The sequence below is a fragment of the Oryx dammah genome, unplaced genomic scaffold, assembly GCF_014754425.2.
Source record: "Oryx dammah isolate SB20612 unplaced genomic scaffold, SCBI_Odam_1.1 HiC_scaffold_24, whole genome shotgun sequence".
Taxonomy (NCBI): Eukaryota; Metazoa; Chordata; class Mammalia; order Artiodactyla; family Bovidae; genus Oryx; species Oryx dammah.
In genome coordinates this window covers 17990418-18012285 of record NW_024070208.1, presented here as the reverse complement: position 1 = coordinate 18012285, position 21868 = coordinate 17990418, and the positions used below count along the sequence as shown (strand labels likewise).

The following is a 21868-nucleotide window of genomic DNA, read 5'->3' as shown; positions in this document are numbered from 1 at the left end:
GTGTTCTTGCCTGGAGAATCCCAGGGACGGGGGAGCCACGACTGAAGCGACTTGGCAGCAGGAGCAGCAGTTATATGTTTAACTACATGTTCTTTTCCCCCAGCAAAAAAGTCCTGTACATCCTGGCTTCTCTTTACCTTTTGGGAGCAGTTCCTCAGAGCTATCTGAGAAGTTATCTCCTGGCTAGGGTCCTCAGTAACTAGTGTTTGATCATCTTCCCTTTGAGGACAGAATCATTCTGTTTTACGTATTCAGTCAGTTCAGTCGCTCAGCCCTGTTCCACTCTTTGCCACCCAATGGACTGCAGCACGGCCAGGCTTCCCTGTCCATCACCAACTCCCGGAGTTTACTCAAACTCATGTTCATCCAGTCGGTGATGCCATCCAACCATCTCATCCTTTGTTGTCCCCTTTTCCTCCCGCCTTCGATCTTTCCCAGCATCAGTCTTTTCCAGAGTCAGTTCTCTGCATCAGGTGGCCAAAGTATTGGATACTTTGGGATACTGGAAAAAGTATGGGATATTTTGGGAGAAAGTATTGGATACTGGATTTGGGATACTGCTGTATCCCAAAGGCAGTATTTGGCACAAAAACAGGAATGCAAGTTCTTGTTTTCTGAACGAACCCCGTTTTACAGATGAGGCACCTGAGACGGAGATGTTAAGATCACATAGGTGGTGGCGTTGATCATCTCCATTACATTTCGCTAGGAAAGCTTCGGGTTTCTGAGCGCCGACCTCAGGTCTGATGTTCAGGCTGCGGTGTCCAGTTACAAAGGTTAAAGTTTGCTCTCGGTCCGCCTACGCGAGTTTGTCAGCAGTAACGCCTGCTGCACTTGCCCAGGGCCACCAACGCAGAGTTAATCCCAGGCCCCGCCCCGTGGGCGGGGCTAGGGGCGGTGCGCGCGTAGGGAGCCACCGCGTCTCCGGCCGTCTCGAGCTTCTGCGCCTGCGCGGGGCGCCCAGGGGACTTGGTCGGACTGAGAAATGGCGGCCTCCGTGTTCTACAGCCGGCTCTTGGCTGCCGCCACCCTGAGGAGCCACCGACCCCGGACGGCGCTGCCGGCCGCCGCCCAGGTATTGAGGCCCTGCCCGCGCTCGCTTTGAGGGTTGGCAGGAGAAAGGGCGAGGTGGAGGGCTGGCTCCTGTGGGTGAGGTGTGAGGGGGCCCGGGGCCCGGCTCCGGGTCACTCCGCAGTCGGTGACATTGGGTGACAGGGGGGTGCCCCGCCGGAGTGGCGGGCGGCTTGCCCGGGAGTGCTGCCCGCCAGGCCTGCGAACGGGCTCATGTTTGCGCCTTTTTGCTGCAGCCTGAAATCAGCGAGGAGCTCCGGCCATCTGGCCAGGGCTGCTCACCTTGTTACTGAGAGGGCGGCGGCGGCGGGGAACCACGGTGGGTTCCAAAAGGAGAGGCGGGGGCTGGGCACCTTCTGCTTGCTCCTGCCTCCCGCGCGGTGGGCCGAGGCTTCCGCGGCTCTTTGAGGGGGAGGGCATGCCCTTCAGATACACTTTTGTGTCTCTTGGATGCTTCGCAGAACCAGCACTGCTTGCTGACTGCCCTTTCCTGAGACGAGGTCGGGAAGCTTCCCGTTTCCCCCAGGTAGTTGTTTAATAGAATGAGATGATGTTCACCAACTTATCAATTGGGAAAATAATCTTTTGGATCACTTTTTTTTTTTTCTGCATACACCATAGCATCATAGCCTTAGAGTGTGTGTGTGTAAGTGTGTGTGTGTGTGTGTGTGTGTGTGTGTGTGTGTGTAAGTAAAAGTAACGGAGCAAGGGCTTGAGTGTCCCTGGCATAGAAAGCCAAATTCTGACAGGGGTTGTTTGCAGTAAAATAAGGGTTTATTTGCAGGGCGCCAGGCAAGAGAGTGGGAGACAGTTCTCAGATCCACTGCAACTTGATGTTTCAGTTAGGAGTTCGTTTTTTTTTTTTTTTTTTAAGGAGTTGTTTTTAAAGGGGGAGCACAAAGAAGCTGGGATTAATCATTGGCTTGTGTAATTTCTGTGACATTTCTGATTCTGGTGTCAGTTGAGTTGTCTATGATTTACGATTCTCTGATCAAATGGTCCCAGGCTTGGGGCCTATTAGCTCATCTTGCCCTGGAGAAGCAGTCCGAGTTTGTTCTTTAATGATGGTATCTGCAGTAGCAGGTTTAGGACATTAATGATGTTATCCACACAGCAGTTTTAGTCATCAGACTCTGGTTGATTAGTGTTCAGATAGCACAGGATTGAGGTAGGAGGGGACAAGGAAGGGAATAAAGTTTTGGTAAAGAGGTTAATCATAAATTCAGTAAGGGAATTTGGTGGTAGGAGCCCTTGGTTTCCTGTGTGTTGGAGTATTTGCTGTATGCCAGGAACTGTGCCAAGCATTGTATATGTAGTGTTTAATTAGGCTTTTGAGCAACACTGTAAGGAAGTTCTTAATCTCCATATTGCTGATGGAGAAACTCTGGCTAAGAGGAGTAATTTGGTCTAGATCACCAAGCGGGTGAGATTAGAACTGAGCCTTCATTCCGGAAGCGTGTAGCTCCAAAGTCTGTGTTTGAATCTGCTCTACAGTCTTTTTCTACAGCATAAGAATTAGACAATTCTTCCCAATATATGTTGACACTAATAAACTTGTAGAAGGGTATGATTGGCTTCATAAGTCATTTCTAGAGCTTTTGGTTGTGTTCTGAAGTAACCTCAGACATGCTGTAAATGAATTTAGACATTTTTTTTTCTTTTTAGAGCTGTTCATTCTTTCAATCTAGTGAATTCTGTGAGTTTGCTTCCTAATAGGAGGTGATTTTTTTTTTTTTTTTAAACCTTGAACTTCCTTCTTTTGGGTCTGAAAGGGTGCTGTCTGATTTTTAGAAAATGAGACTTTGGTGAACAAATCTGTTTCCTTTCTAATCATTGTCTTTATACTTTTGGAAATTCCTTTAAAAGTCTTTATTTCTCCTTATAGAAATGCCTAATATATTGTCTTAAGCATCTCTTCCACCCTCACATTAAGAAATACAGCTTTGGAATTTGAATTCACCTTAGTCTACCCTTGCTTTTATTTTTAATTTAATCTTTAATTTGTATTGGAGTACAGTTGATCTACAATGTTGTGTTTCAGGTATAGCTTGGTGATTCAATTATATATATATTATACTCAATTTTAGTTATATATATCAATCATATATGGACATATATGTGTGTGGTATACATATATATATATTCATTCTTTTTCAGACTCTTTTCCCATCTAGATTATTACAGAATATTGAGTAGAGTTTCTTGTGCTATAGAGTAGGTCCTGCTGCTGCTGCTGCTAAGTTGATTATTTATTTTATACATAGTAGTGAGTATGTGTTAATCCCAAACTCCTAATTAAGTGTTCCCCAACCTTTCTGGCACCACGGACCAGTTTTGTGGAAGACAGTTTTTCCACGGGTTGGGGGGCGTGGATGGTTTTGGGATTATTCAAGTGTATTATATTTATTGTATACTTTATTTCTGTTATTATTACACCAGCTCCACCTCGGATTATCAGGCATTAGATACCGGAGGTTGGGGACCCTTGTCCTAATTTATCCTTCCTCCCCAAGTTTCCCCTTTGATAACACTGTTTTTGAAGTCTCTGAGTCTGTTTCTGTTTTGTAAATAAGTTCGTTTGTATCTTTTTTTTATTCTGCATGTAAGTGATACTATATATTTATCTTTCTCTGACTTAGTATAATAATCTTGAGATCCATCCATATTCATGCAAATGGCATTATCTCATTCTTTTTATGACTGAGTAGTATTCTACTGTATAGATGTACCACATCTTCTTTATCCAGTCCTCTGACAGTGGACATTTAGGTTGCTTCCATTATCTTGGCTGTTGTAAATAATACTATCAAGAACGTTGGGTTTAACCCCTTGCTTTTGTAGGTGGGGACATAGAGGTGCAGAGCTTAAGGAATCTTGTTCAAGGTCACCCGTTGAGTTTAGCAAATTCGCTTAAACATTTTGTTTAGTGCTCTGACCCTCTTCTTGTTTCTCTGTTTCTTTTGCCTAGTGTATATTTGATAAAAATAGTTCAGGTTATAAGCATATTAAACAGTTTTAGATATCTTTTTGTTCATTGTGAATCATACTCCCTAGTAACTACATTTCCCCACATTTGAGTTAGTATTACTTAAACTCAGTATGGATTGGAGAGGTGGTGGTGTAGGAGTTTGGTCAGGAGTTGGTGGCCTTTTGGCAGCAGGAATCTTCTAAGTGATACATCAGGAAAGAAAAATGCATCAGTGTGGGGAATTTTTGTGATTATGCAGGGATTTGTATTACCATCATGCTTCCCAGCCCCTTTCAAGTTATTTCAAGCTATTTCAAGTTATAGCTTCTAGTGGCACAAGGAAAGGATTATCAAAATATTTCTGATATTAAAAAAAAACCTTAATGTGGTCTGAAAAGCTATCAGCAACACCTTATGAGTACTACTAATTCTTTTAGACATTTGAAAGAAACCATAAAAATAGAGTTTTGTGTCATGGATTTATCATCAAGCTTTTTTGGAAAAATTTCAAACTGATAGGTATGTTTCAACTATACAGTGAACACCCATATTACCCTCACCTTCATTTAACATTCTGCCACATTTTCTCTTTAAAAATTTATGTTATTCAATTTATATAATATAATTTATATAAATTATATCATTTAAAATATATAAATTAATATATATATAATATATAATTTATGTACATATGCGTGTATGTATAAATTATATTCATATATTTTTGTTGAAGTATTTGAGAATAAGTTACAGCTGTCATGGCACTTCATCCTTAGATATTGCAGTGTATGTCTCTTAAGAATGAGATTTACAAATAACCACAATATAGTTATCATACTTTAGAAATATAAAATTGCCGTAATAATATCTAATGTGTAGGGCAGACTTGTATTTCCCCAGTTGTCCCCAAAATGTCCTTTTTAGCTGTTGGTTTTTTTTTTTTTTTAAACTGGGATCAAGCCTCTGTAGTATTTTTTTCTGGTCTGTCTAGATAATTACATACCACTTGGTGATTATGCTCACTCTTACACTTGTTACAGCTGTTTATTTACACATCTGTGAACTCTGTAGTTGGGACCAAGTTGATCTCATTCTTTTAGTGTTCCTAGTACAGTTGGACTATAAGGAAAGCTGAGCACCAAAGAATTGATGCTTTTGAATTGTGGCACCGGAGAAGACTCTTGAGAGTCCTTTGGACTGCAAGGAGATCCAGCCAGTCCATCCTAAAGGAGATCAGTCCTAGGTGTTCATTGGAAGGACTGATGTTGAAGCTGAAACTCCAATACTTTGGCCACCTGATGTGAAGAGCTGACTCATTTGAAAAGACCCTGATGCTGGGAAAGATTGAGGGCAGGAGGAGAAGGGGAAGACAGAGGATGAGATGGCTGGATGGCATCACCCACTCGATAGACATGGGTTTGGGTGAACTCCTGCAGTTGGTGATGGACAGGGAGGCCTGGCGTGCTGCGGTTCATGGGGTCGCAAAGAGTCGGACACGACTGAGCGACTGAACTGACTGAACTGAGTACAGTGTCTGGTATATAGGCATCCAGAAATGTTTCAGTGTATGACTATTTTTACCAAGCTTATCCTAGGTACTCCCCCTTGGCCCCCTTATTTTTATTATTTTAAGGTATAATTTTTATACAGCAAAGTACATAATTTATGTATAACTTCAGTTTTTGCTGTTCAGTTGCTAAGTTGTATCCTACTCTTTGTGATCCCATGTGAGTAGCTAGATTAATTTGTATGTATGGATCCATCTGTGTAGCTGCCGTTCAAATCGTGGTCTGTGTGTATATATGTATATATGTATATATATATAGTGTTTTTAGCCTTCAGAAGGCACTCTCTTTATCAGTACTCACCAACAGAAGGTAAGCAACCACTTATTCTGACTTCCATCACTGTATGTTAATTCTGAGTTTGCACTATATTTTAAAAAATTGTGTAGGTTTGTATTGTTGTATCTGGCTTCTTTCCCTTAAAATTGTACTTGTGAGATGAATCCATTGCTGTGTGAGCAATACATTTTTCCTTTTTTGCTCTGTACCCTTCTATTGATATAGTACATTTTACCCATTCTTCTATTTTTAAAACAATTTAAATTATTTGTTTTTCTATTTTGGCTGTGCTGGGTCTTCATTGTGGTGCTTAGTTGCCCCAAGGCATGTAGGATCTTATTTCTCTTACCAGAGATTAAACCCATGTTCCTTGCATTGAAGGGTGGATTCTTAACCACTGGACCTCCAAGGAAGTTCCTACCCATCTTCTGCTGATGAGCAGTTGGGTCGTTTCGGTTTTTTTGTCTATTATGAATAAGCCTGCTATATATGCCTTTTGATAGACTAAGCACTCATTTCTCTTGAGGCTTTACCCAAGAGTGGGATTTCACAAGGTAGATGTACACTGACGTTTAGGTGGTTGTTAGTTTTAATAATGAAGTGAAACTAAATCAGGGAATTGAGCTACCAAGAGAAATTTTATCCAGGGTTTTAGCTTACCAAATGAATCAGAAATAGCTTGCTATTCTATGTGATTGATTTGTTAGACTATTCGTTCTCAAAACTGTAGAGTGCTTAAGAATCAACTTGAATAACTTTACAAATGCAGATTTTTTGTGGCACAGTCCAGAGATTCTGCTTTTATAAATGAGAGTAGGGCCTTGGGATCTGGATTTTGGAGGCATTCCTAGGGAATCTTGATGCAGGTGGTTCATGAACCCCTTTTAAGAAGCAGACTATTTTCTATGCGATTCCTTTAAATTCATTTCTTATGATACTCTGTGTTTCATATGAACAATGTTTCAGCACTGTGTGTGGAGATAATGGAAATGTATGGATGGATGACATTTAAATGTGTGATTCCAGTAGCACTTAATTTGTTCTGCATATTGCCATATAAAGTTGATAGAACTGAGGAGTCTGGAAAAAGGTTGAGAAGTGTTTCTGTGTAGTGTTAATGATGGTTTAAGACTAGGCTTTAACTTAGCAGGGGGGTTTGGGACCCATAGATGCTCGAGGTCTTTCTGATTGCATCCTTCTTTCAGTACTTCTCATTGTTGTGGCCCTGCAACCAGACGCTGACAACTCTTACTCCTTTGTCTTTCAGCAGTGACTTAGTGAGCTTGTAGAGGAGTATCTTGTTTCTCTTTCCTATTTATTTCTTTTTGAAAAGATAATTCTTAACTCAGGGGGTTAAAATACCCGCAGGAGTATTTTAGTGGAGAAAACTCCTGCAACTGTATAAAATAGCACTTCTTATTTTTCAGTTTTCTGTCTTTTTACTCTTATTGCTGTTCGGCACATTTTCTTTCTTTATTGTTTGTGCCTCCCCGAACCCCCGACATACAAATACATGCTAGACTGTAAGCTTTAGGTGCAAGGGTTTTGTTGGGTTGACCTCTCTATTTCCAGTGTCTAGGTGCTCAGTGGAAAAGGAAATGGCAACCCACTCCAGTGTTCTTGCCTGGAGAATCCCAGGGATGGGGGAGCCCGATGGGCTGCCGTCTATGGGGTCGCACAGAGTCGGACACGACTGAAGCGACTTAGCAGCCGCAGCAGGTGCTCAGTGAGTTTTTGAGTGAATGAATGTTTTACATAGATTGAAAAAGGGAAGTTGGCGGGGCATTTCTTTCTTGGAAGCTTTCACAGTTTGTTTGTGAAGCACGTACACCTAAAGGGGTTTTTAAAGGGAATTGTTTAGAAGGAATGCATTAAAGATGATATTGCAGATTGTAATTTGCCGAGTATTCGATGGAGAGTTTCATGGAAGAAGTTTATTGAAAAGTGATCTCAGGATCAATACCTGTGGGAGAGTGAAGGAAGGAGGATTGAATGCAACTCCAGTGCAGTGCAGTGGGACCTTTGCTCTTCCTATGAGAGGTCTGCAACTAGGATGATCCTGAATTGTCCCAAATTGGGGTGAGGTGCCAGGTATTTGAGCTTCCCTGGTGCCTTAGCAGTAAAGAACCCACCTGCTAATGCAGGAGACATAAGAGACGTGGATTCGATCCCTAGGTCGGGAAGATCCCCTGGAGAGGGCATGGCAACCCAATTTTTCCAGTATTCTTGCCAGTAGAGTCCCATGGACAGAGGATCCTGGCCACCTCAGTTCATAGGGTCACAAAGAGTCGGACCTGACTGACTGAGAGACTGAGCATGCACACGCACACTGGGTTTTTACATCCCTACCTTAATTCCCATTGGCCAGACATTGGCTGCAGGCTGACAGTGGGAAAGGAGTATGACTTGGGCAGAAAGGCTCCAATGAGGGGACTCAGCCTAGGCCTGTCCGCTGCCAGCCCTCCTAGCAGCTGGGGCTATGAATGCCTTGGTCCTGAGGGGGGATCTGGGCGGCACACCACGATGTGCAGTGCTGATGAAGTCGGGGTTTGAATCTTGAATGTATGAAAGATTGATCGTACCACATCGTACAGGTACCTCATATCTTGTGTCAGGCAATTTGTTAGGTGCTGGAGGAATGATGGAGAGAAGAAAGATGGGAAGGATTTTTGATTTGCAGAATTTGGCTTTGAGGTAGAAATGCTCGTAGATCATTAGGGATATGGTAGTAAAGCTCAAGTGAAAGTTAAAGACTAGAGATAATGAGGAAATAGTTAAAACTATAAGGGTCACTTTTGACATTTAGCTAGTAGATTAGCTGTTAGTTTTGTGCTGTAATTTACTCTGAATATGATATTTTGATGTTTTACTATGACAATTTTGTTACAGTTTTGAAGAATCAAGTACTCTAAAGTATTTTGAAGTGTTTTTAACAAGAATTCCTGCTAAATCACTCTTTATATAAATATGTCCCCAATTTCTCTAGGTCCTGGGAAGCTTTGGATTGTTTAACAACCATGGAGTCCAAATACAGCATCAACAGCAAAGGAATCTCTCGCTGCATGAATACCTGAGTATGGAATTGTTGCAGGAAGCTGGCGTCTCTATTCCCAAAGGACATGTGGCTAAGTCACCAGATGAAGCTTATGCAATTGCCAAAAAATTAGGTACTAAATTAAGAAATAGGTTCTCAGATAAGATATGAACTTTACTTCTGGCTTAATAACAACTTTTGGCTTTTCTTTTATATTTTTAAAAATAAGTTTTATTAATGTAAAAGAGAAGGTGGAACTTACGATTGGTGACATGCTAAAATTATTGAGATTTTCTGAGTTCCCATAGTGCTCGTAACTTAAGAATCAAAGCTTCAAGAAGCTGAAGTCCTGTTTTTAGTTTTTGAGCTGAAGTCCTTTAGGGAAGGAAATTTTGGCTCTGTTGATTCTTCAGGGAATGGTGAAAGATCTTAGCTGTTTATGTATTTGTAAAGAGAAGTCTGGGGCTTCCCAGGTGGCACAGTGGTAAAGAATCTGCCTGCCAGTGCAGGAGACCCAAGAGACTCTGGGTTGAGAAGATCCTCTGGAGTAGGAAATGGTAACCGGCTCCAGTATTCTTGCTTGGAAAATTCCCCAGACAGAGGAGCCTGGCGGGCTGCAGTCCATGTGGTCACAAAGAGTCAGATATGACTGAGTGACTGAGAACACAAAGAGAGGTACAGTGTTTCCCCGTCTTTTTTTTGGACATTAAAAATAGAGAATCAGAAGGAGAAAAAAAGAAGTTTAGCATTAGAATGTAAGCTCTATGAGAGCAGGGTTTCTTTGACTTTTATTCACTGATAGACCCCAATCTCTTAGAAGAGGGGCTGACACTTAGGTAATCAATATTAATATAAATGTTAATATGTTTAAATGAATTAAATAGTTGCCCATGTTTATTAGATTCTTTTATTGATAATAGAAACCTTAATAGCTTTGATTAATTTGAATTTATGTTAATCTCAATTAAAAAATAAATTTGGAGTTTGGAAAGTGCTTCACTTTATTTTTAAGGATCTAATAAGAGAACATGTTAATGAGTAATGTATTAGCTATACACTGCATTTTCTTTTTAGTAGTATTTAAAATCACACCAACTTTATGTATTAATAATTATCATAATCTCTCTTGTATGTACATTTGATTAATATGCTTTTAAATGTGTTTTGGTGAAGACTTTGCTTTTATTATTTTTTTAGGAAAGATATGGAACATTTTAAACTGTTGAAAATTGTAAAAGTTTTCATCTCTATTTGTACTTACTGGTTTCTAGGATGGGTTTTTGTTTAAAAAGTGAAAGCATGTAGAAGATTAGAAGGTTGTCATATATCATATGATATGTTTTCGAATGGGGCTCTCTTGATTTCCTTGTCTTGGAAGTACGATTTTTAATTTACAGTTTTGTTTATTCTTAATCAGAAAAACAATTCTTTTTATTCAGATTACAGGCAAACTTCTTTTTATTCAGTAAAAGTCTGATGTAAATTCATACTAATTTTGGTGAAATTTTTGTTAATTAATGGTAAACTGCAGTTTGAACTTGTCCATGGTAAAAGATGTACCTCATTTTAACCTTTGAAACATCATGTATATTAGGGGCTTTTAAGGATCACGGCTTAAAGAAAACTTATGATTATATTTCTGTAGTATTTCTTGCAAAGGCACTTTTTAATAACTATCCTCTTGAGATTCAGTCTTAGATATGTGACCTAAATGTTAATTTCTAAAGAAGACCCAGATAACTAGCAAGCAAAAGTTTTTCTTATTCTACCCTTCTGTATGTACTTAAGGATGAATTTCAGACATTTGACTTTCTTCTTTTAATTTTGTTAATTTTTTGAGTGATTCATTTTTTGTTTACTAGTTCTTTCCTTCTTTATAAAGCTGAAGGTATAAAGTGTTTTCCATACACTTTATGTGATAAAAGGGCCAGATTTAATGAAGTCAGTTAAAGTTAGTGTTTCTTTTTTCTGCTTCCAAATTATTATAATTGGTTTTCGTAGTTTTCCGTATATTTTCTCATTTAGTCAAATTTCATTATGTTGTCCAAAAAAAAAATTTGTGTACAAACTTTTTCATAAAACAAGCAGGATTTATTCAGATGCCAGTCTCTTGATTTATTTATTCACTGTAAAAATCTTGAATGATTTCTAGCTATGGAAGAAAGAATAGTTAATATGTAGGATATATTATAGCTGTGAAATTTCTGGCAAGTTCTCTGGATCCAGGACTTAGAAGTAGTAAGGAGCAGATAAGCAGCTCTGATTTTGAGGCCTTTGGAACAGAAGGCATCATGTTTATCTAGAAAGTGTGCTTTTGTCAAAGAAGGCTGCAAATGATGACTGTCATATGGAGCGGGATTAGTGACAAATAGGACCTTTAAATCTAAAGGATCAGAAACACTACATTTTAAAAGATGCATTTCATAACTACTTTAAGAATGTTGAAACAATTTTGTTTTTTGTGGTGAGTCATTAATATCAGAAGATACCAATTATGGGATATAATTGTACAAGTTGTGTTATGAGGTGCTCTAGAAATACACCTGATTCTTTCCATCTAGCTAGCAATTTTCAGTGCCGATTTTGGCTAATTTTTGCTTCTAAGTTACTCCAAAATTCATAAAATCTTAATTCCCATTTTTTTTATTTAAAATCTTACCTTACCAACTGATAAACTAGGGCAAAAATGTGTTACAGATGTGACAAAATATTGCTTCCCTTCAGTTCTGTGGGTGGCAAGAGAAGTTTGGTTAGCATGAGGCCTGGGGCCACTGAGCCCTGTAGCTGGTAACTGCTTTCAAAAGAGCTCTGACCTCTTTCCCCAGTATTCCCTACAAATTCTATCATTTTCTGGCATGTCATGATGTGATAAAAATTTGAAAATACTGCCCTAGGGGCAAGTTTTACCTATTGTGAATAATTGAAGTTAGGGATAGGAGAATGGTTGGAAAGAAATCTAATTCCAGTATTTTAAGACTCCTAGGAGTCCACACAATGAAGGATGATAAGCTGGAACATAATGCAGGCATTTCTGGAATGGATTATCAAAGGGTTGTTAAGCACAGAGAAATGAAATAGTTATAATTTGGGGTCGGTTCTAAGAGCAGGTTCCCATCTCCTTACAGTTACTGCTTTAAGAAAACATGATTTCACTAAGGCATTTGGTAGAATTCTTATGATTTCCCTGTTGATTGTAGAAATATAGTTTGGATTCAAGTATAGTTGAGGTAGAATTTCTCTCTGGTTAAATAAACATGCAGAGGGTGCCGATTAGTCAATGTCAGCCTGGAGACAGATTTCTTTTGGCATACAACAGGACTTTGCCTCCTTTTCCTTTTACTGATGTCTGTTAGATGACTGTGTATGAGGAGTGCTTAACAACATTTGTGAATGACTAGATTCCCTCGTGGCTCAGGTAAAGCGTCTGCCTACAATGAGGGAGACCCAGGTTCAATCCCTGGGTCAGGAAGATCCACTGGAGAAGGAAATGGCAACCCACTCCAGTACTCGCCTGGAAAATCCCATGGACAGAGGAGCCTGGTAGGCTACAGTCCATAGCGCTGCAAAGAGTCGGACACGACTGAGCGACTTGTCAATGTCAATGTCAAAAGCTAGGAGGGATGGTGAATATACTTTAAAAATAATCTTGAGAGCCACAAATTTTGCTCTTGTCTGACTAGAGAAAGGGCCAAATCCAGTAAGAATGAGCTCTCTGCTCATTGTTGTATCAAGAACTCTAGCACAGTATCTTGTATGTAGATATAACTGTTGATTGAATTAATGGAATTGAATAAAATCTTCTTTCAATCATTTGGCCTCAGATTTATCTTCTAACACTCCCTGTTTTGCTAGCTGATGAGATTGTATGTCATTACTTGTGGTTTTTTTTGCTCTTCTTTTGTTGTGAAGGACTTTTTTAGAAGGAACTTTTGAAGAATCTTTTGTGCCATTAAGGAGTTTATTTTCCTAAGAAAAAGAAAATTGACGCTTTGGGGGAAGACCTTTCTGTTTTGTAAAATGTTTTTGAAGAAATAGAACTTCATTACTCTCACTTAATAGATCAGTATGTTAAGTTCCCAGCTTGATGAATAAGAATGTTTGAATTTAGCCCAGCAAAGCACTGTTGTCCATTTTTATATTACATTTATACTGTTTGGATTACAGATATCCTCTTTGGATTTAAATGAATATTTAAGTACTGGAAAACTGACTCGACAGGTAACCAGAAACAGGTAAAATGACTAGTGGCTGCTGCTTTTATCAATAATTTGGGCATGTACTCTAATTTGCCGTAGTCCTTGAGGCTACCTGTTGTTTTCTCAATAAGGAAATTATTGTCAGTTTTAAGGAAATTTCTAAACTTTCTCTAATCTTTATCTAAAATTAGTTGTTACATTTGGGAATGGTGGGGACTGTGGCAAATTGAAGTAATGTCTTGTGTAAACAAAACATTTTTAGTCATTTCTGGTTGTAGGGCCCAAGATTTCCAATTCAGATTTTTCAAGAGCAGTGGAAAATCTGGATTCATAAGAATTCTCTTGGTTTGTAAATGTTCTTTTATTCATCATTCAGAATATATTGTATACTAGGAACTCTCCCAGGACCTTGTAAATATCACTGAACAAGATTCTGCCCTTCTGGAGTCTACATTCTAGTTGGGGAGCAAAACAAAAATGATAAACATGAGAAAATTATGTTTGAAGGCAATGAATTCTATAAAAAAAGCAGGGTAAGGCGGATTGGTCACGGGTGGGCAGTCGCAGTGTTAAGTAGAGTGATCAGGGTGAACCTCATGGACAATTTAGACTTAAAGAAAAACTGAAAAGGAATGGGTACCTTTCCTAAATGGATACCTGCATGCAGAGTATTCCAGGGAGAGAGGTTGCTGGGAGCCAGATCCTGAAGGAAGACAGGAACATACCCAGGACCAGAGAGACTAGAGTAGCTGGGCTGTGAACAGTGAGGAGGAGGTGATAAGGGGCAGGGGTTCTGGGGGATTATACGGAGCCTTGAGGCCATTGTAGGGACTCTGCCTGTAACTTGCGGGGAAGTGGGCAGTCACTGCAAGGTTTTAGGTATCGGAGTTTCATGCTCACTTTGGCTGCTGCCAAGAATATCCTCTTGGGGGTGAGGGTAATCTAGGTGAGATGTCATGGTGGCTGGGATATCAGGGCCGAAACTGGAGGTGATGACAAGTTGTCAAGAGACTGGATATATTTTGAAGGTGGAACCAGTATGGTTTCCTGACTGAATGGATAGTGGAGTGTGAGAAAGGACTTTTTTAAAAAACACTGCCTGGACTGACTCACAGGGTTGTCTTCTGACTTGTGTACATTTCCAGTGTGAACAGATTCATGGGGCATTAGTGAAAGTTGCTCAGTTGTGTCTGACCCTTTGCGATCCCACGGACTATACAGACCATGGAATTCTCCAGGCCGGAATACTGGCGTGGGTAGCTGTTCCCTTCTCCAGGGGATCTTCCCAACCTAGGGATTGAATCTAGGTCTCCCACATTGCAGGCGGATTCTTTACCAACTGAGCCACCAGGGAACCATGAGAATACTGGAGTGAGTAGTCGTTCCCTTCTCCAGGGGAACTTGCTGACCCAGGAATTGAACTGGGGTCTCCCGCATTGCAGGTGGATTCTTTACCAGCTGAGCTACCAGGAAAGTCTAAACATTTTGTAGTAATTGTTCCAGTGTAAACTTTTGATCATTTCTTATTTGATCACAATCTGTATTTGTTACCTCCTTGATCAGGTGAGGGTGCCCTCTCATTTGGCTTGGTATATGCATGTTAGAGACTGGCCTTTCCTGGTGGTAGAATTCCCATCTTTAGCCTATTCAGATACACATTTATGGAGTGGTCGTTACATCCCAGGGACCTCTTTGTGCTGAGGATACAACAAATAAGATGACAATGTCCTTAATCCTGATCTCAGAGGTTAATTGTTTATCGTAATGTAATAGTGGTGTCACACTGCTGTAACAGTGTAACTGAGCACGCATCTGTGCTCAGTCATGACTGACTTTGAGACCCTATGGACTGTAGTGCACCGGGTTCCTCTGTCCATGGGTTTTTCCAGGCGAGAATACTGGAGTGGTTGCCATTTCCTCCTCCACCCACCCAGGGATCAAACCCTTGTCTTCTGCACTGGCAGGTGGATTCTGCGGATTTAGGCGGTAACATGGCACCACCCGAGTATGGGCAAATACTATGAGAAGCAAAATGAGGAGGCTCTGAAATTCTGCCTGTCTCGGGAGACAGAATGCACCTCTAAAAAGTGTTGCTCTGGATCATGAGGAGTCGTACCTAAGCTAAACAGCTAGCTTGATAATTTTCTTCATCATGTTAGAAAAGAAAGGAAAAAAGATCAGTTTACCTATTAAAGAAGAAAAATTCAGATTATTTTCTGAAAAAATGTCTTAAAGACTTGGAAGCATAACATTCTGGAATCTTTGGATTAACATGCCTTAATTCCTGTCATTCCCCTCACAACAGTACAGCTGGAGAGTGTCAGTGGGATGGTGTGAGCTGTTATCAGTAGTGGAACTTTCCCTCAAAGTCATGGTACATTTCTACTCAAAGCAGCATTTATACCTTAAATTTTCATAGGATAGCAAGTTTACATATCAATAGAGAGGGAGGAAACTGTTAGGAAGTTATCTGACTCTCAATTTTGTAAATTTAGTACTTTGTAGAGCCATCTATGGGGTCGCACAGAGTCGGACACGGCTGAAGCGACTTAGCAGCAGCAGAGTAATTAATATTTAAAGTACCAGATAAAGGTAAACTTGTTTTCAGTATGCTTAAGAAATGGTTTAATATGAGTGGCTGATTTTTTTAAGTTTGTGAATCTTTAGGTGGTGAATATTTTAGTGTCCTAATCTAGAAAATCTGTGTACATGGAGTGTCTCGTTTCTCGACACTGGGTAAATGGATCTTAAATCTGCTGTGTTTAGTAATATTGCTATATGTGTATGTTTAATAGCAAAGGATTGTGTGTTGTGTGCTGCTCCATGCTTCGTGTCTAATGGAAGTGTTTTTCTTCTAGGTTCAAAAGATGTTGTGATAAAGGCGCAAGTTTTGGCGGGTGGCAGAGGAAAAGGAACATTTGAAAGTGGCCTCAAAGGTGGAGTGAAGATAGTTTTCTCGTAAGTTTTTTTTTTTTTTAATCATCGCTATTAAAGAAATAATGAATATTATAAAAGATGCCCTATTGAATTGATAAAAATACTGAGATTTAAGTAGTAGGTGAGATAAGGTTTTGGCTGTCATGTGCTTATATTTATCTCACTTGGAAGAGAAAAGAGTTTGAGTTCTTTTTCTTATTTTAGTCCAGAAGAAGCAAAAGCTGTTTCCTCACAAATGATTGGGAAAAAGTTGTTTACCAAGCAAACAGGAGAAAAGGGCAGGATATGCAATCAAGTATTGGTTTGTGAACGAAGATATCCCAGGAGAGAATACTACTTTGCAATCACAATGGAAAGGTCATTTCAAGTGAGTAATTGTAGACATGATGCATTTAGGATGATCTGATTACATTCAGTATCAAAAGTTGATCATTATTTCTATTTGTATGGGAAAGATTAAAAAGGTATGGTCCATAATCTATTTGTATATGTCAGGAGAACAATGTTTTTGTTTAAAAAAACAGCATGATAAATGCCATAAAACTTAATAGAATCTTGTGTAATAAAAATTGTAGGTAAAACCATGCTGAAACAAAACCCACAGAATTTCTAAATTGTTAATTTGTTAAGAGCAGCTTAAATCATCTCTGATTCACCTTTAGATTCTATAAACTGAGAAAAGAACTTCTAGCACAGTAAAATAGTCTAACCAAAGAGAAAGTCTCTGTATCCACTAAGGGAATGTGTACTCCTGGCTTCATCTTTGTCTTTTTCAGCTTTTTGGTATTTTTATACTTTGAGGTTTGTTTCATGATGACCTGCTACTGGGTAAGTTCAAGGAAGACATTCAGTAGCAAACAGTATGCTTCTACGAAACATAACCTTATTCTGCCTTGCTTTCTTTATGGAACTTAATATGCTAGCAATGAATTTAAGGCATCACGGGGCGAGAAATTTCTTTCATAGACCTTCTCCTTGGAGAGGGTGTTGAGAGTCATTTTATAGTATAATTATCTGGCTTTCTGAGTGCATTGGTTAAGTTTTATGAGCTGAATGTGTGTGCTAACTGGCTTGTCTTTTGAAGCAGACTGGGTTCATAGCCCTGGTCAAGATTTGATGTAGAACATCACTAAATTATATAATTGGTAATATGACAAATTTTAAGAGTCATGAAACTCTTTTCTTACCTAAAACATCTTTAAAAAAAATAGCTGTTTTCCATAGTTTTCTTTTTAACATTTAATTAAGTCTTCTAATAATTTTTGAGTGATATTATAAAATGTCTTTTGTAACTTTTAATTTTTATAAGAAGGTATTTCTTAAGGTATAACACTAGGTGGTAGTAAAAACCCACTCAGGATATAAGATAAAAAGCATTGTTTTGTTTGGAAGTGATGTCTTTACCTCTAGGTTTCTTCATGTGATAGAATTTACTTTTGTTAGTTGCTTTAGAAATCGGATGACAGTAATCTTGTATATTACAAACATTTATAAAATTATGTTTTTACAAATTCATTTATGTTTTTCTACTTTTTCTTTTCCTTTTCAGTGATGTTATATATCAACATCTATCATTCTGTTAGTTATTATGTTTTATTTTTTGTTATAGCCAGGAACAGGATACATGTGCCTAAACAGTTTGAGATAATGAGTCCTGTTATATTGCATATTCAGAGTAGCTCATTTTGATGGGAATAAATGTAGCAAACTGAATATGTTTTAAAGATACAGCTATAACACTGTGAATATGTTTTATTAAAATATGTTAAAGCAGTAGAGAAAATGATCAAATTTGAATTCATTTTAAGAACTTGAATTTTTAGAGAACTCAGAGTCTTATTAAGGAAAACTGTTTTTATTTCATTTGTACAAGTAATATATAGTTGTAGTAATCCATGCAAAAATTCAGTAGTACTAGTTGAACCATTCAGCCAAAGACATTATAATGTACTTTGATACTATCATGTTAGATCAATGTGGAGTTGGTTGATGTTACTTTTGGGGGTAAAATGAACTATTTTGGGGATCCCTGTGGACAGTTCCTTATTAAACAACAAAAAATAAGTCAGCCATTTAAATTAAAAAGAGAAGTACATTTTGATTGAATTAAAGTCAAATGCTTCTGAGTTAATAGATCTTTAAAAATTGATTTGGTTGCTTATCTGTTTTCAGGAGATGAATCATAAGCTCTGCTGGTCTTCTTTAGTGTGTATCCCATAAGGAAGCCTGAGCAGATATGTACCATAGGGTTGATGTGCCCCCCAAAATTGATTTTAAGTTCCTCTTCAGTATTTTGGCACTTTAAAAACAGATTTCTTAACATTTGCCTAGTGCCCGTTGGGTACTTTCGGGCTGAGACAAATCTAATTTAACAAATCATATTTCTACTTAATTTTTCTAGTAAAACATTGCAGGCTGCTGTAAATGAACGGTACATTTAACTCTGTCAGTTTTTTCTTTTTCTTTTTTTTTTACTTTCTTAGATATAAAATGTGCTGCAAGAATTCCAAATTTTATTTTCCATACTTTTATTTCTTTAAAAAGGGATATATAAAGTGGCTTCTTTGTCATATAATTTTATTTTATTTTTTTTTTTTTTATTTTACTTTACAATACTGTATTGGTTTTGCCATACATCAACATGAATCTGCCACAGGTGTACATGAGTTCCCAGTCCTGAATCCCCCCTCCCACCTCCCTCATACCATCTCTCTGGGTCATCCCAGTGCACCAGCCCCAAGCATCCTGTATCTTGCATCAAACCTAGACTGGTGATTCGTTTCTTATATGATATTATACATGTTTCAATGCCATTCTCCCAAATCATCCCACGCTCACCCTCTCCCACAGAGTCCAAAAGTCTATTCTTTATATCTGTGTCTCTTTTGCTGTCTCACATATAGGGTCATCATTACCATCTTTCTAAGTTCCATATATATGCCTTAATTTACTGTATTGCTGTTTTTCTTTCTGACTTACTTCACTTTGTATAATAGGCTCCAGTTTCATCCACCTCATTAGAACTGATTCAAATGCATTCTTTTTAATAGCTGAGTAATATTCCATTGTGTATATGTACCATAAGTTTCTTACCCATTTGCCTGCCGATGGACATCTAGGTTGCTCCCATGTCCTGGCTATTGTAAACAGTGCTTTGATGAACATTGGGGTACATGTGTCTCTTTCAATTCTGGTTTCCTCAGTGTGTATGCCCAGCAGTGGGATTGCTGGGTCATAAGGCAGTTCTATTTCTAGTTTTTTAAGGAATCTCCACACTGTTCTCCATAGTGGCTGTACTAGTTTGCATTCCCACCAACAGTGTAAGAGGGTTCCCTTTTCTCCACACCCTCTCCAGCATTTATTGCTTGTAGACTTTTGGATCACAGCCATTCTGATTGGCGTGAAATGGTACCTCATTGCGGTTTTGATTTGCATTTCTCTGATAATGAGTGATGTTAAGCATCTTTTCATGTGTTTGTTAGCCATCTGTATGTCTTCTTTGGAGAAATGTCTATTTAGTTCTTTGGCCCATTTTTTGATTGGGTCATTTATTTTTCTGGAATTGAGCTGCAGGAGTTGCTTATGTATTTTTGAGATTAGTTATTTGTCAGTTGCTTCATTTGCTATTTTCTCCCATTCCGAAGGCTGTCTTTTCACCTTGCTTATAGTTTCCTTTGTTGTGCAGAAGCTTTTAATTTTAATTAGATCCCATTTGTTTATTTTTACTTTTATTTCCAGTATTCTGGGAGGTGGGTCACAGAGGATCCTGCTGTGATTTATGTTGGAGAGTGTTTTGCCTATGTTCTCCTCTAGGAGTTTTATAGTTTCTGGTCTTATGTTTAGATCTTTAATCCATTTTGAGTTTATTTTTGTGTATGGTGTTAGAAAGTGTTCTAGTTTCATTCTTTTACAAGTGGTTGACCAGTTTTCCCAGCACCACTTGTTAAAGAGATTGTCTTTAATCCATTGTATATTCTTGCCTCCTTTGTCAAAGATAAGGTGTCCATAGGTGTGTGGATTTATCTCTGGGCTTTCTGTTTTGTTCCATTGATCTATATTTCTGTCTTTGTGCCAGTACCATACTGTCTTGATGACTGTGGCTTTGTAGTAGAGCCTGAAGTCAGGCAGGTTGATTCCTCCAGTTCCATTCTTCTTTCTTAAGATTGCTTTGGCTATTCGAGGTTTTTTGTATTTCCATACAAATTGTGAAATTATTTGTTCTAGCTGTGTGAAAAATACTGCTGGTAGCTTGATAGGGATTGCATTGAATCTGTAGATTGCTTTGGGTAGTATACTCATTTTCACTATACTGATTCTTCCAATCCATGAACATGGTATATTTCTCCATCTATTAGTGTCCTCTTTGATTTCTTTCACCAGTGCTTTATAGTTTTCTATATATAGGTCTTTAGTTTCTTTAGGTAGATATATTCCTAAGTATTTTATTCTTTTTGTTGCAGTGGTGAATGGAATTGTTTCCTTAATTTCTTTTTGTACTTTCTCATTATTAGTGTATAGGAATGCAAGGGATTTCTGTGTGTTGATTTTATATCCTGCAACTTTACTGTATTCACTGATTAGCTCTAGTAATTTTCTGGTGGAGTCTTTAGGGTTTTCTATGTAGAGGATCATGTCATCTGCAAACAGTGAGAGTTTTACTTCTTCTTTTCCAATTTGGATTCCTTTTCTTTTTCTGCTCTTGTTGCTGTGGCCAAAACTTCCAGAACTATGTTGAATAGTAGTGGTGAAAGTGGGCACCCTTGTCTTTTTCCTGACTTTAGGGGAAATGCTTTCAAGTTTTCACCATTGAGGATAATGTTTGCTGTGGTTTGTCATATATAGCTTTTATTATGTTAAGGTATGTTCCTTTTATTCCTGCTTTCTGGAGAGTTTTTATCATAAATGGATGTTGAATTTTGTCAAGGGCTTTCTCTGCATCTATTGAAATAACATATGGCTTTTATTTTTCAATTTATTAATGTGGTGAATTACACTGATTGATTTGTAGATATTGAAGAATCCTTGCATCCCTGGGATAAAGCCCACTTGGTCATGGTGTATTATCTTTTTAATGTGTTGTTGGATTCTGATTGCTAGAATTTTGTTAAGGATTTTTGCATCTATGTTCATCAGTGATATTGGCCTGTAGTTTTCTTTTTTTGTGGCATCTTTGTCAGGTTTTGGTATTAGGGTGATGGTGGCCTCATAGAATGAGTTTGGAAGTTTACCTTCCTCTGCAATTTTCTGGAAGAGTTTGAGTAGGATAGGTGTTAGCTCTTCTCTAAATTTTTGGTAGAATTCAGCTGTGAAGCCGTCTGGACCTGGGCTTTTGTTTGCTGGAAGATTTCTGATTACAGTTTCAATTTCCGTGCTTGTGATGGGTCTGTTTCTTCCTGGTTCAGTTTTGGAAAGTTATACTTTTCTAAGAATTTGTCCATTTCTTCCACGTTGTCCATTTTATTGGCATATAATTGCTGATAGTAGTCTCTTATGATCCTTTGTATTTCTGTGTTGTCTGTTGTGATCTCTCCATTTTCATTTCTAATTTTATTGATTTGATTTTTCTCCCTTTGTTTCTTGATGAGTCTGGCTAACGGTTTGTCAATTTTATTTATCCTTTCAAAGAACCAGCTTTTGGCTTTGTTGATTTTTGCTATGGTTTCTTATGTTTCTTTTGCATTTATTTCTGCCCTAATTTTTAAGATTTCTTTCCTTCTGCTAACCCTGGGGTTCTCCATTTCTTCCTTTTCTAGTTGCTTTAGGTGTAGAGTTAGGTTATTTATTTGACTTTTTTCTTGTTTCTTGAGGTATGCCTGTA

General features: G+C 38.4%; 1 protein-coding gene across 1 annotated transcript in view; it reads left to right on the top strand.

Annotated features, from left to right (window-relative positions):
* Positions 1-899: 899 nt before the first annotated feature.
* Positions 900-21868, top strand: part of SUCLA2 (succinate-CoA ligase ADP-forming subunit beta) — a 58610-nt gene continuing 37641 nt past the window's right edge. Inside the window, exons 1-4 of the mRNA XM_040266911.1 lie at positions 900-1075; positions 8870-9050; positions 15972-16071; positions 16255-16417. Of these exons, the coding sequence (XP_040122845.1) occupies positions 986-1075; positions 8870-9050; positions 15972-16071; positions 16255-16417 (534 nt within the window). The 5' untranslated portion in view covers positions 900-985. The remainder of the gene's footprint in view (positions 1076-8869; positions 9051-15971; positions 16072-16254; positions 16418-21868) is intronic.